The 14,340-nt window shown below is 35.3% G+C and overlaps 1 protein-coding gene across 1 annotated transcript in view; it reads left to right on the top strand.

Annotated features, from left to right (window-relative positions):
• ZNF804A (zinc finger protein 804A) overlaps positions 1-14,340 on the top strand; it is a 313,484-nt gene that overhangs the window by 235,822 nt on the left and 63,322 nt on the right. Inside the window, exon 2 of the mRNA XM_024766922.1 lies at positions 11,907-12,050. Within this exon, the coding sequence (XP_024622690.1) occupies positions 11,907-12,050 (144 nt within the window). The remainder of the gene's footprint in view (positions 1-11,906; positions 12,051-14,340) is intronic.

Genomic DNA, 14,340 nt, shown 5'->3' with positions numbered 1-14,340 from the left:
CGGCATGCGGGATCCTCCCGGACCGGGGCACGAACCCGTGTCCCCTGCATCGGCAGGCGGACTCTCAACCACTGTGCCACCAGGGAAGCCCTCTCTTTCCCTTTTAAAGAAAGATACTCAGAATATCTACTTCTTACCTTCCAGTCACTCATTGTTGTGGAAGAGCTTGGCTTCCATCTCCATCACCCAGCTGGAACCATTCTCTTCTGTATCCTTCATATCATCAGTCAAAATCTCTTGTGGTGCTGTCTCACATCTTTCAGTGCCTTCGCATCATCTCTGCCCTGGTTGCTGCTCTTTTCGTTAAGGATTTTACCTTTTCCCATCTGGAAAATACTATCCTGACGTCCAGTCTTAACTTCATACTTCTTTCATTCTCTACTTTGTTTCCTAAATGCAAATCTGATCAGCTTATTTCCTTGCTTAAAAATCTTTACTAACTTCCCATCAGCTTTTATAAACATTCAGATTTATTAGCATACATAGAAGTAAGATGTCTTCATGATCTGACCTCTGCCTCACTCTTCTATTGTTGCCACCAATTATAGTTCCTGTTGCGCACCATGCACCAAATTCTCCAGCCACACAAAGTGGCTTGCAATTTTTCAAAATTCTCATATTTCATGGCTCTATATATAATTATTTTTCTGGAATATATAATACACTGCATCCTTCTTTCATCCACTGACACCTATTCAGTTTTCAATGAATTAGGCATTATTTGAAAGACTCTACTTATGCCCTCAATGGGAGAATTGACCTACCACTGTGCACCCACAATAACCTTCTTTAGAAGTCTAAATTATTATAAAACTTATATATATCATAATAAACAAAAGCTGTCCTTCTTTTGCATCTTCATCATAATGGTGTTAATAGAAAACAGATTTCTTTTACACATATTGTGTCTCTAGGATGTACATAATACCTATAGGCACTCCATAAATAATTGTTGAATGAAGGGACTTACGTTTTACACTACCTGAAACTAGTTTTTGCTCATCATGAAGGGCAGATATTTTTACCTCTGGGTGCATCATTTCTTCTCTCTATTGCAAAAGACCAAAGAATGAGCCATAACTTCATATAGAATTGACGGTGTTGATTTATATTAGTGTTACAAATCATCCTTCAGAAAATTATTGTATAGAATGCACTGAATTTTGCACAGGTGATTAGATAGCAAGGATTATGAGTATTAATCATAGTAGAAAACTAATATGTGTGTTTTGGGTATTTCAAACATGTTTTTTTTCTATCCAGTCAAATAGTGCACACCACTAACATGGTTCAAGACTATAAACAATAAATGATATGTACAACCTCCAAAAATACAGTTTATTCATTCATTTATTAAAGAAATGTTTTTTAAACACCTGTTTATCCTAGGCATTCTTTTAGGCATTGGGGATATGGCAATGAACAAAGAATATAAAGATCCTGCCTTCACAGAATGTATAATGGTGAGAAATTACAACAGATACATAATGTAATTACAAGTAGTGAATATATATATAAATGTATGTATATGCATACATATGTTTGTAATATATGTATAGTGTTATATATATATATAGTGCTGGGTGTAAATGCCCTCTGGAAACTGCCATGGACCAGTACTCAAAGGGATTTGTTAGATAAATAGCATAGCTCCCTGACTCCATGAATACAAAACTCTGAGGTTTGTGTTCTCCACTAGGGTCCAGAGTTTCCAACATGAACAAGCTTCATTTCCCTCTGTAGCAACCTCCTTCATAACACAATCTTTACTGACTTCCGCTCCTTAACTTTTATCCTGAGTCTTTATATTTAAAGCAGCTTTCTTGTAGACGATACATAGCCTGTTTTTTTATCCACTGTGACAGTTTTTGTCTTATAATCGATGTAATTAAAGTGATTATTGATATAATTGATGTAGTAACTACCATGTTTGTCATCGTTTTCTATTTGTTAAATTTGTTCTTTGTTTCTCTCTCTCCTGGTCTTTTTCTGCCTTTTCAGGTTTTAATTGAACAATGTATATGATTTAATTTTATCTCCTCCCAGCGTATCAATTATACTTCATTTTAACACTTTTTAAGTGGTCTATCTGGAGTTTATAGCATACATATTTACTAATCTAAGTCCACCTTTACATACCACTATACCGTTTCACATGTAGTATAGGTGCCTTTTAAGAGAGTATTCCTATTCCCCTGTCCTTTCTGACATTGCTGTGATTTACTTTACTTATTTATATGCTATAACTACCCAATTCAGTTTTGGTATTATTGTTTTAAAAACAAAGTTAACTTTTAAGTAAATTTAGATATATCCATTTTACCTTAATTTATTCCTACTATAACACTTTTCCTATATACTTTTTTTCCTGAAGTACTCCCTTCAGTGTTTCTTACAGGGAAGATTTGTTGATGATGAATTTGATGAGTTTTTATTTATCTGATAAAGGCAAAATATGAAGATTTTCTCTTTGTCTTTCTGCTGTATAAATATGATATGTCTAGGTGTTTGTTGTATTGTTATTTATATCCTTTTGGTGTTTATATCCTTTTGGTGTTCTCTGAGCTTCCTAGATCTGTAATTTGGCATCTGCTGTTAATTAGGAAAAATTTCACCCATTTTTGCTTCAAATATTTCTTCTGCTCCATTCTCTCTCTCTTCTCCTTCTGGTATTTCAAATACACTTATGTTATACCTTGTGATATTATCCCATAGTTCTTGGATGTCCTTCTGTTCTGGTTTCTTCTTTCCTTCCTTCCTCTTTGCATTTCAATTTGGTAAGATTATATTGACACATCTTCAAGTTCACTTTCCTCAGCTGTACCGCGTCTACTGATGAGTCCACTGAAAGTATTCTTCATTTCAGTTAGAATGTATTTTTTTTTTAATATAGCAGGTTTAGAGTGTTTTTTATTTCTAACATTTTCCTTTGATTCTTTCGCAGAATTCCCATTTCTTTGTTTACATAACCCATCTACTCTTGCATGTTGTCTACTTTTCCATTAGAGACCTTAATGCATTAATCAGAGTTCTTTTGAATTCCCCAATAATTCCAACATTTAGGTAGTATCTGAGATCCAAGGCTTGTTCTAGTGCTTGTTTTTTCCCTTCAGACTGTTTTTTCTTATCTTTTAAGATGATTTGTAATTTTTTATTGAAAGCTAGACATGTATCAAGTAATAGGTCCTGAGATAAATAGATGTTTATTGTGAATATTTCTATTAATCTGTCTAAGCGTTGGACTGTGTCTGTTTTCTGTAGTTATAAGCCCAAGAGGCCTGAAGTTCCTCCACTGCCCTTGATTGTATGTGCCTGTTTAATTTTCTACTCTTCTGTATACACCTCCTCAGAGAGAGTATCCTGCCATCTTTTCAGAGCTAATCCACTATTACACTGGAGCCCTATAGCTGGGTTGGTGAAGTGTGAGAGAGAGGGAGTATTCCTAAACCTTTTGATTAGACATTAATCCTTTAAGATGTCTGTGTCTCAGAGCTGTGACCATCATATGTGGTTCTCCTGTGGTAAAGCTTTTTTCTTTTCTCTCACCCCAGGCCCCCCACTCCATCTTTCAGCTATAGAATTCTCACTCTGTTTTCTCAAAGCCATGACCTGTGTTGACAATGGTGCCCCTACAACTTATGTGAGACAGAAAGATTGTAGGGAGAGTACATTCCTTCCTTGGATGGAATAAGGTCTTTCAATTGAGATGTGGAAATACTCTGTCCTTTGGGAGTAGTCTTCAGTTATAGAGAAGGTTCTTGGCTTATTTCACAACAGTTATTCTTCCCATTCACCTTCCAGGGACACAAGGGATGCTTTCTCAAATTACCACCATGAAAACCTGGTGGAATTCATGAAAGGAAAGCCTGTTTGGTGGTCCCTATAAGACTGCAGTCACCAAGAGTTTCTTTCTCACACCAGGTTTCTGTCTCACACACTGTATAATCAGCCCATGGAAATTCATCAAAGTTAACATTTAAGAGTTCCTAGCAGCTCATAGCTCAGCAGCTTCTGAGCCAAGTAAGCAGATGCTAGTTGCTCTATCTCTGAATGTGACTGTCTCTTCAGATTTCGAAGTGGTATTTTGCCCTGTGGCTTCTGTTCTTTCACAGCTCCAAGAAAAATAATTGATTTTCATTTTCCATAGATTATTCTTATTGTGAGGACAAGAGTGATGACTTTCAAGCTCTGTACATGTCAGAGCTGAAACCAGAAATCTTTATCAACTTCTATTATTGTTTCCTGAGATCTCAAATAAACCCCTTGATCTCACCTCTTTGTCTCGGTGTCTATTTCTGGGAGAACCTAAGTTAGGAAAATCACTGGGACAATTTACTAGAGAAACTGCTCTGTCTTCCTTTAGATTACTCTCACAACTGAGACATAACGTATGCACCAGGACACCATTCCATGTCTTTCTTCTAACTCTCAGAGAAAATGGCTGTTGCCTGTCAATTCAAGAGATTTCTAAAATGAACAAAGTACTCTAAATTACTACCACTCATATTCTACACTGGGACCCTTTGTGGAATCTACTGATATAGAAGTCCCTTGTTGGAATTTTATATATATATCTATAATTATATCTATCTATCTCTATATCTATATTTGAACTAGAGTACTATGCACCTCAGCTAGCGTTCAGCTTCAGTACACCTGATATACATTTTCTGCCTCAAAATGAGTTCCCCCACGGCCTTGCTTTCTGAACAGGGAGACAGCAGATTGATGTTAACTTTCAGCCAACTATTAAAACATGCTGTCCCTCAGATTTCTCCAAATATGAATAGAAAATTCTAACTCAGTCTTCTGGTATTGTCTCAAGTTGTACTAAATACTAGCTTAAATTAACCACAGGGTCTAAAAAGTATAGCCATAGGCCAGGGCTTCCAGTAGGATCCATGGATGGAAAAGAAACAGATGCCTCCAAAGAGACATTATCTTGATGAGAAGGAGGATAGCCAAGTGAGATAGACAAGATTATACTTTGACTGAGACTTGGGAATCCCTACTTCTTTTACCTGAACAGGTTCTAAGGTTAGAAATCATACTGTTTATCCAGTGGTTGTTATCAGCTAAATAATCACAGCATGGAAGTAGATAAAACCTTATGAATGAACCCTCTTGCCTTGAAACTATTGTAATTCTGAAAGAAGTTGTCAATTTTGAAAAACAGTTTTATTTGCTCCCATTCTTATAAACGTGGACATTAAAATATACATTGTCCTTGCTGTTAGGTTGTACTTGAGTTAGCTCACCAGAGCTGTCTCTAGGGATATGCTGTTCAATACACAGCATTTTTAGTAGTCAGTCTCTGCCTTCACCTTTGATGGTGGTATAGATGAGTTTGCATTTCTGTGGAATCCTTGGAAAAACCTTACATTTAAACACACATTTTAAACTATAATTCTGTTCATTGCACTTGTGACTTTTGATAAAATTGTGACTTTCTGACTCAACCCTTAGTTGTCTTTATATTCCTTAGAATTGTCTTGTTATCCATTCCTTAGCCTTTGAGGTAATAGAGCCTAGCCCTTCAGAACAGAATGACATATATTTTTTAAGACAATAGCATAGAGTTTTATCACCCAGAAAGTGGTTGCCCTCTTGCCTAATAGGGAAAGGATTTAAACCAGATAATAATAACATCAGGGAGCTTCCCTGGTGGTGCAGTTGTTGAGAGTCCGCCTGCCGATGCAGGGGACACGGGTTCGTGCCCTGGTCCAGGAGGATCCCACATGCTGCGGAGCGGCTGGGCCCGTGAGCCATGGCCACTGAGCCTGCACGTATGGAGCCTGTACTCCACAATGGGAGAGGCCACAAAAGTGAGAGGCCCACATCCCGCAAAAAAAAAAAATAAATAAATAATAATAATAATAACATCAGTTTTTCCACGTGCTTCATTTGTACTCTATCTCTCCCTTATTGTTAATATAGCTTTCAGACTCCAGGGTCCAAAGGTGTTCTATAACTGTTTTCTTCCTGAATAAACTTTCTCTTCTTAACATTAAAAAGAAAGATAAAAGAGGGAAAGAATACAGAATAATGTGTCTTCTAGAAGGATGTTAAGGGAAGTCATCTTTGAGGAAAGAACATTTTAGTAGAGATCTGCCAGAAGTGAATGAGTGTTTCATGCAAACATCTGGTATAAGAACATTCCAGGGAAAGTAAGTAACAAGTCCAAGGGTCAAAATGAATGTATAATTAAGAAAGTTTCAAAAACTTTAAGGAAATAAAGGTGGCTAAAGTAAAGTGAGAGAGAGAGAAAGAATGATAGAGGATGATGACAGAGATATAGTGTGAGTAACACGTAGAGTAGGACTTGTAGGTCATTGTAAAAATATTTATTCTGATAATGATGATGTACTATTAGGGAACTTCAAACTGAAAAATGATATCATCTAAAATTATTCTAGAAAATGTATCTTGTCAGAAAGACATTCATAGAAAGTACCAGAAAAACTGGTAATCTTCTCCCAGTTCATCTTAAAAGTCAAGTCCAGGACAAATACGACTATACAAGTAGTTTATTTATTTGGGGAATGATCCCAGGGAGCAGAACTGAAGTTCCAGAAAAGTAGAACAGATAAGAAAAGCTAATATAAGGATATACTCACTGTTTGCCACTAGTGCAAGTAACAGGTGATCTTTCTCACTGGGAATCTCTGTGGAATCTTAGAAATGTGTCTCAGAAGTGTCTGCCTGGTAGACAAAAGGGGAAATAATTTATCCTTGCGTTCTTACCCTCCACAGTGGTCGAGTGTGGACCTAAATGGTATTAACTCCTCAGCATTCCTGGGTGGTACATTTATTAGTGCTGAGTGGGAATCCACAAGCTCCCATATCATGAGTCAGAGAAGTCCCTGGATGGTAAGGGAAAGATGCCTCAACACAGCTTGGGGCAAACTGCAGTCAAGTGGTACCACATGAGGCTGCTGGAGAATGTCTCAGAACCTGTCACTTCGGTAATAACTGGAACAAGAGATACAGCCCAGAAGATGTGCAGTATTTTATAGAATGTGTAGACTATGGATTTCCAGATGAAATGTATTCTATCTCTATATCCTCTTAGAAGAGAACAGTTTTGTGATCTCTTCCTTGATTAATCTTTTCATTACAATCAAATTTTAACAAAGATTTTTTTTTCACTTTCTCTCTTTAGAGAAACTATAATGAAATTAATCCTGCATATAAATCACAAGGATGCTTTTATTCTTGATGGAGCAATAGGAGAGACAGAGACAGAGGCAGAAGGAGAAGAGAGATTTTCCAAAGTATTTTAAGTGTTAATTACATACAAATATTTTTTAGCATTGAAAATAATTATATACTAACAGTGCCCAATCTATTTATATCTTTGCAATTTTAGCTACTTTAAATAGAGTATTTCTAGCAGAAATATTGGATGTAATATATGATTACAACTACTATTTAGCAATGATCATTTATATGTAATTTGGTATTAGCTCTAAAGATGTCCCCTAAATGACTGGGTACCACAAGCCCAAACATGAGCTCAGCTACTTTAATAATAGTGTATCTCTAGTGCTGCTGGTTTCTGTTATATTTGTTTTTCATACACATGCAAAGCAAAAAAAGGGCAGTGCTAATATTCTTTATTTATTATTATTTGTCAAGTGTCTGGCAGTGCTGAGCTCTGTTAAAAGCTCTGGACATATCACAGTCAGCAAAGCAGGTGTGAATTGCTGCCCTCCTGGAGCTCACAGTCCTCAGGGAAGGTTACACAATGGCACCGAGTTATGGCTGACTTTTAAGAGAGGCTGACCATCATTTGACGTGATATGTTATGCTGATGCCAACATGAAATGCATCATTTTGGAAAAGAAAGTTTTCTCCCTTCAAAGTTCTACTTCGATACTATTCATTTTGTTTTTTGGGTTTTTTTGTTTTTTGTTTTTTTCAGTACGCGGGCTTCTCACTGCTGTGACCTCTTCCGTTGCGGAGCACAGGCTCTGGACACAGGCTCAGCGGCCATGGCTCACGGGCCCAGCCGCTCCGCGGCATGTGGGATCTTCCCGGACCGGGGCATGAACCCGTGTCCCCTGCATCGGCAGGCGGACTCTCAACCACTGCACCACCAGGGAAGCCCTATTCATTTTAAATATAGGGTAGATGGAATGGCCCTGTGACTGTGGATAAACCATTAACTTCCTTTTCAATTTGCTGTTCTGCAAAAATCATTGCACTGCACAGTTGCTAAGGTTGCATATTAAAAGATTCTTGACTTTATAACTTTGGAATTACATACTGCTTTCCTGAAAATAAAGATTCAAACTTTACTGCTTTTAGATATATGTAAAATGTGATGGGTTTGGATGACTTGACCAGCTACAAGAAGTTCACCCCTTCTTCACTCTCTGCCATCATACTCAGGGGAGCATTCGGAAGTGTGTACATAATTGAACAGAATGCGTTTGCCTGATAGAGGGGGAAAATTTGAGGTTGAGGAGGATATATGAGCAGCTGTGTTCCTCTTTCATCTTATTCAAATGTATTTCTTACCTTCTGCAGGGGGATGGCTGTGTTGAATATGCGTACATTGTGCTTTACAATACCAGTCCATGCTTCTTTCGACACCATCCACAGTGGAGAAGGAGAGGGGCCAGGGGACACTGGGCATGTCAGCCTCACGAGGGCTAATTTTGTCTACATACAAACTTAAAAAATGTTTTTCTTGGCATTGAAAGCCTTGGTTCCTAAGCCCCTTCTCCCCCTTCACACACACAACAGCTACCCTTTCCTCATCTTCCAGGATCCTTCAGTTTACAAACATTTTTTTAAGTGTATAATCAATGACGGTACATATGACTCTTTTCCTTATGACACATTCAATAACCAGATCTTCTATTCTACTAATGTTTTCTAGAACACAGCCCTTACTTCTTCCTACAGTTTATATAAAGTTGAAATTTCTAGCCTAAAAATGATTCTTACTGTGAAATTATTTGCAACCTTAACTTCAACTATGCCATGTTTCCTTTAATATCTTAGAGGAAGATACAGAGATAAAGCAAGAGGGCAAACACATGCCAAAATATTAACAATGATTTCATTAAAGTGAAGGCTTTATAAGAGTTTATTGTCATCTTCTTGTTCTGAACATTTTTCAGGATGTGAGGTATAATCAAAAAAATTCAGAAAACTAAAATACAATGAGGATTAAAACAAAGAGAGGGAAGGCCTATAGCACAAAAGAGACTAAGAATCATATGAGATGACGGTAACATATGGGCCTTATTTGAACAAACTATTTTAAAATATTAGAAAATTAGAGTTATTCGAACACACTGACTGGATATTTGATGATAGTAAGGAATGATTGTGGGACTTTGTTTGTTTGTTTAGGTCTGATACTGATTTCATGATGATATTTTTTAAAAGTTCTTCTATTTTAGAGATACATACTGAAAGATGTACAGAAAGCATTGTATGAATTTAGGAATGTCTTTAAAAATTATCTGAGGCAGGGGAAAGGATATGAGGTAGGAGAGGATAAAATGAAAGAAAGTTGACCCTAAGGTGATAATTGTTGAAGTTGAGTGATGGGTATGTGGGAGTTATTATACTGTACTCTCTACTTTGTTTTCTGCTTAAAAATTTAAACATAATGGAGTGCTATGGATCAGATTATTTGGGTTCAAATATGAGCTGCACATTTATTCATTATATATATTTGAGCTAGATATTGAACTTTCCTGTGATTTAGTACTCTCACCTGTAAAATGAGGAAATGTCTAGAATGCACATCTCTATCATTTTAATCATGATTGAATGAGTTAATACATACAAACTCTTAATCGGTGACTGACCCTAAACAAGCACTGAATAAATGTCAGCTATTATTTTTAGATTTGTTTTTCTCTTTCAAATCTAGGCTAAGGCTAATGCTTTTGAAGAATGCAATTTACTTAAGAATCTCAGTTTGCTTTCCTCAAAATGTTCCCACTTTTGTGGAATGAAAAATTAAGAAACAATTATTGCTTCTCTGGACAAATATCAATCTTAGGAAGACAAAATAAACCCCAAAAAAACCCCTTACACCAAAATAAGAAATAACCAAAAATTTAGAGAGAGGAAGTAGCTTAACTGTAATTATAAGTAATGGGGAGAATCAACTAGTTTGCAAAGAAATTACTATTCTAAAATATTGTTTTGAAAGCTAATTCTGCTTTGAACCAAAGACTGTTGCCATTATAATAAGCTCACATTGATTAGAATTTTATCTCTGCTTTGTACGCTTTAGCCATGAAATCATAGTACTTAATTATTGTTTCATTTAAATTGGATAATCCACAAAGTATTATTTTCAAGAGTTTGTAAAAATTCAGTAAGCAGTTTAGATCTATGAGACTCATTTTCATCTTTTTAAACTAACTTTTTAAAAACATATTGGATGCAGTCAAAAAGAATAATGGGGAATATTTCACAAATCTGCTGAGAAATGTTAAATTTTTCAAATTGACAACTCATATATGAACAATTTGAACGATTTTGCAATTTATCACCTCTTGCTGTGCAGTTGATAAAACTAATCAAAGATAATGACGAATCACTGTCTTTAAAGTGAGAAAGAGGGCCATGTATATACAGACTATGGCAAAGGCATTATGCATTACTACAAAGTATACTACAAGTTATACATATGAATGATGGTGTACATTATGATATGATGTGTATACAAATATATAGCACAATAAAGTAAGGAAAGTATTAACCACTTATTAAATTACAATTAGTAAACCACTTTCAAATTTTGTAGAAGCAATTTAAACATTCAAACTATGAGTTCTTTCTAGCCTGTATATTTAGTGAGAGGACGATTGTCATTGACATAGGGAAGACTGTGCCGTTTCATCTCCAAATCCTTGTGCCTGAACAAGTGAGTGTCTTATGGTAACACATAAGAGGCCTGAATATGTAGTTATTTTGAATTTTAAAGAAGTTGAGCATGAGACAATATGTAAATTAGAAACGTAATATATTCTAAGGTAGGGATCGAAGTTTAGGTTTTCTTTATATCAGCACTTCAGTGAAAGACTTGGACAGTGTTTCAACATGTAATATTTATTCACGTCTGGCAACATCAACATTTAAGGAAGCATGAAATAGCAAGTAAACTTAGATTTAAGAAAACCTAAGACCTACAAACATTTTGCTATTTTATGCTTTGTAAATGAAAGCTAATGATAATCACTGCATTTTTCATATTTTCAGGAGTTTGATTGTATAGTCATCTTTATTTACTATCAGCATGGTGAAAGTCATCTGTTATACAGTTTAAGTCTTTTCAGTTTAGGTAAATAACTTGCAGAAAAGAATCTCATTTTCCAAAGACTAGAGAATTTTTAAAAGTTCAACCAAAATTGATATGGGTCAAGATGAAAACGTTAGTCAAATGAAAGCTACTTGGGATGAATAAGTTGCAAACAAGCAAACAAAAAAACCAATCTTGAATATTTGCATACCAATATGGACCTCTTCATAAAGGACATATTTTAGATGTTGTTCAGGATTTTAAAATTTTATGTTAGCTAAATCATTGCCAGAAATCGACAGTTGAATCAACAGCTATATGAGTTTCATATTTTTTTCTGTGCTAACATAGCACAGGAACTTGTTTAAGCAAGGGCTTCTATTTCTTTCTGTGATTTGTTTTTCCTCTCCATATTTCTACTATTCTTTCATCATTTATTTTGACTTCTTCTGTTAATCTTTAATTTTCTTTAACTGATAATTTCTCCTAATTTGGTTTGCTGCTATTTGCTTTATTTTTCTCAGTTATATTATTTTTAATTTTAATTACTATACTAAAGCTGTCAACTGTCAGAAGAAAGGAAACTCAGAGGAAAACTAATTGCTTCCTTCCTTGAAATTTTATTTTTCAGGATTATGCTGAGAAGGAGAACAGCATAGCAAAAGCTCTGGAAGATCTGAAGGCCAATTTTTACTGTGAACTCTGTGACAAGCAGTACTATAAGCATCAGGAGTTTGACAATCACATTAATTCATATGACCATGCCCACAAGCAGGTAAGAAAGAGGTATCAAAAAACCTCTAATATTTCTGAACTTTTGTAATAATTTGAATTGTGTAGACTGTATAAATATAATATTTTTTCTTTGCTGTGCAGTTTTTAAAGATGTCAATCTGGGGTGATAATTTGATGACTTACAATGAAAGACATTTTTTAAAAAGCACCAAAAGTAAAGTCAGAAGTAAATAACCAATATAAAGAAATACCATTCAGTTGCCTTTTAGTAACAGACAGTAATTTGAAAATTACATTCTTCAGGTGGTGAGCCTCTATATTTCAAATTTATTAATCTCAAAATATGTTAATCAACTAAAAATATTGACCAGATATAAATGATGTTATTCATAGTTCTTTATGGAAGGCATTTCCCATTTAAACATATGAGAAACAAGTTTTGGTACGGTAAAACCAATCTAGGGTTACTGGTTAAATAAATATGTATATGATTTAGTTTATTTTAAAACTATTTCATTTACCTATTGATGGAAAATCCAAGATTGATTTTTTTCAACACTGTATGTAAAGATTAGTTTAAAATAGTGACATCAGAAGTGACATTAATAATATAGATTCTGTTTTTCTCATATGATTTACTTATATCAATGCAACTGCATACATTGTTTAGCTTACTTGACATAATTCAGTATGCTTAGTTATTGTCAACTTATAAATACTTTCCTTTTTAGCCATCACTCACAAATATCATCCAAATGTCATTTTGGTATTAATAAAAGGTACATTTTTTACCCATGAACTTACACTAACTTTCTATTAACATTTACCATAAGTATGAAAAAGTAGGGGGAAATGATTACATTAATTACTTATGGACCAATGACATGTATTTTCTTTTGTTGTCAGTTTTTCCATTCTCTCATACCAACAAAACTGTGCTTGGGGAGGCTGTTGCAGGGAGAACATTACCCTCTGCTTACATATGTCACTGATTAATGCTGACTAAATTTAATGATCTGCCCTTGCATTTCTTTTCCTGGTAGTAGACCCACAGGCACACCAGTTAATGAAAAGGTTTTGATGGAAATATCATTCCTTTTCTTACATAAAAACACATTCATATAAGTATATCATTGCTTGATTTGAACATTAAATCCATCAGGAAATAGTATTGATTTCATTCTATGGTAACTTTCATGTGCTTTATAAAAAGATTCTGGAATGCTGTTCCCGATGTAACTCTAAGAAAGTTGTTCCTCTGATTTTTCCTAATATCTTCCTGTATTCCTTACAAGAGTGCAAAGATGGAGTGTTATTTTATCAGCAAGGTATTAAAATGCATTTATAATTTCTTTTTGGCTTCACTCATGAATAAACATTTCCTATTAGCAACTAAAAACAAACATATGTATGTTTCATGGTGTAAACTAGGTATTTGGAAATGTGTGTGTATGTATACGTGTATTTTAAGAATATCTTACTAGCTACATCTTAATGTCTTTGCCAAAGAATGCTTTGTTCAAACATAGGTTGTCTGGAGGATCAAATTCACTTAGATTATCAGAGGACCTTTCCATTTCCATATTCCAAATGAAGTTAAGATACTATATACTGTACACAGATAAGCTAAGGGAATTCAGGATAAATTTGGTTTGTTCTTTTGAAGGTCTGGTCACTTGATACTACTCAGGGGCAGCAGGCTCTGGAGATAGACTATCTAAATGGCCATGACTTCTAGTAAATAGCAGAGTCTTAACTGATTAATTTAACATTAGACTATGTTACAGTAGCTGAAAATACTTAAAATCTATATGATCATTGTATTCCCTCTCCATAGGATTGTGGCACATGTTTGAGACTGTCTTCCTAAAGAATGCACTCCCTTTTCTGAACAGACACTTTATCCCAATGACAGTTAGCTCTGTTTTTACCACAGGATTCCCAAACCTTGGCCACTTCGAATTAAGTAGAGGGGAACAAAATTTGGAGGTGGGCAATTCAGATATTTTTCTCCTAAGAACTGGAACCAAGGTAAACAAACAAAACACAAACCAAAAAATCGTATCACACAAGACCTTCAAGATGGCAGAGGAGTAAGACGTGAAGATCACCTTCCCCCCAACAAATACATCAGAAATACATCTACCTGTGGAACAACTCCTACAGAACACCTACTGAACACTAGCAGAAGACCTCAGACTTCCCAAAAGGCAAGAAACTCCCCACGTACCTGGGTAGGGCAAAAGAAAGAAGAAAAAACAGAAACAAAAGAATAGGGATGGGACCTACACCTCTGGGAGGGAGCTGTAAAGGGGTAAAGTTTCCACACA

The sequence above is a fragment of the Neophocaena asiaeorientalis genome, unplaced genomic scaffold (assembly GCF_003031525.2).
Source record: "Neophocaena asiaeorientalis asiaeorientalis breed wild unplaced genomic scaffold, Neophocaena_asiaeorientalis_V1.1 scaffold113, whole genome shotgun sequence".
Taxonomy (NCBI): domain Eukaryota; kingdom Metazoa; phylum Chordata; class Mammalia; order Artiodactyla; family Phocoenidae; genus Neophocaena; species Neophocaena asiaeorientalis.
The sequence above is the reverse complement of the archived record's forward strand: the minus strand, read 5'-3'. Positions and strand labels throughout refer to the sequence as shown.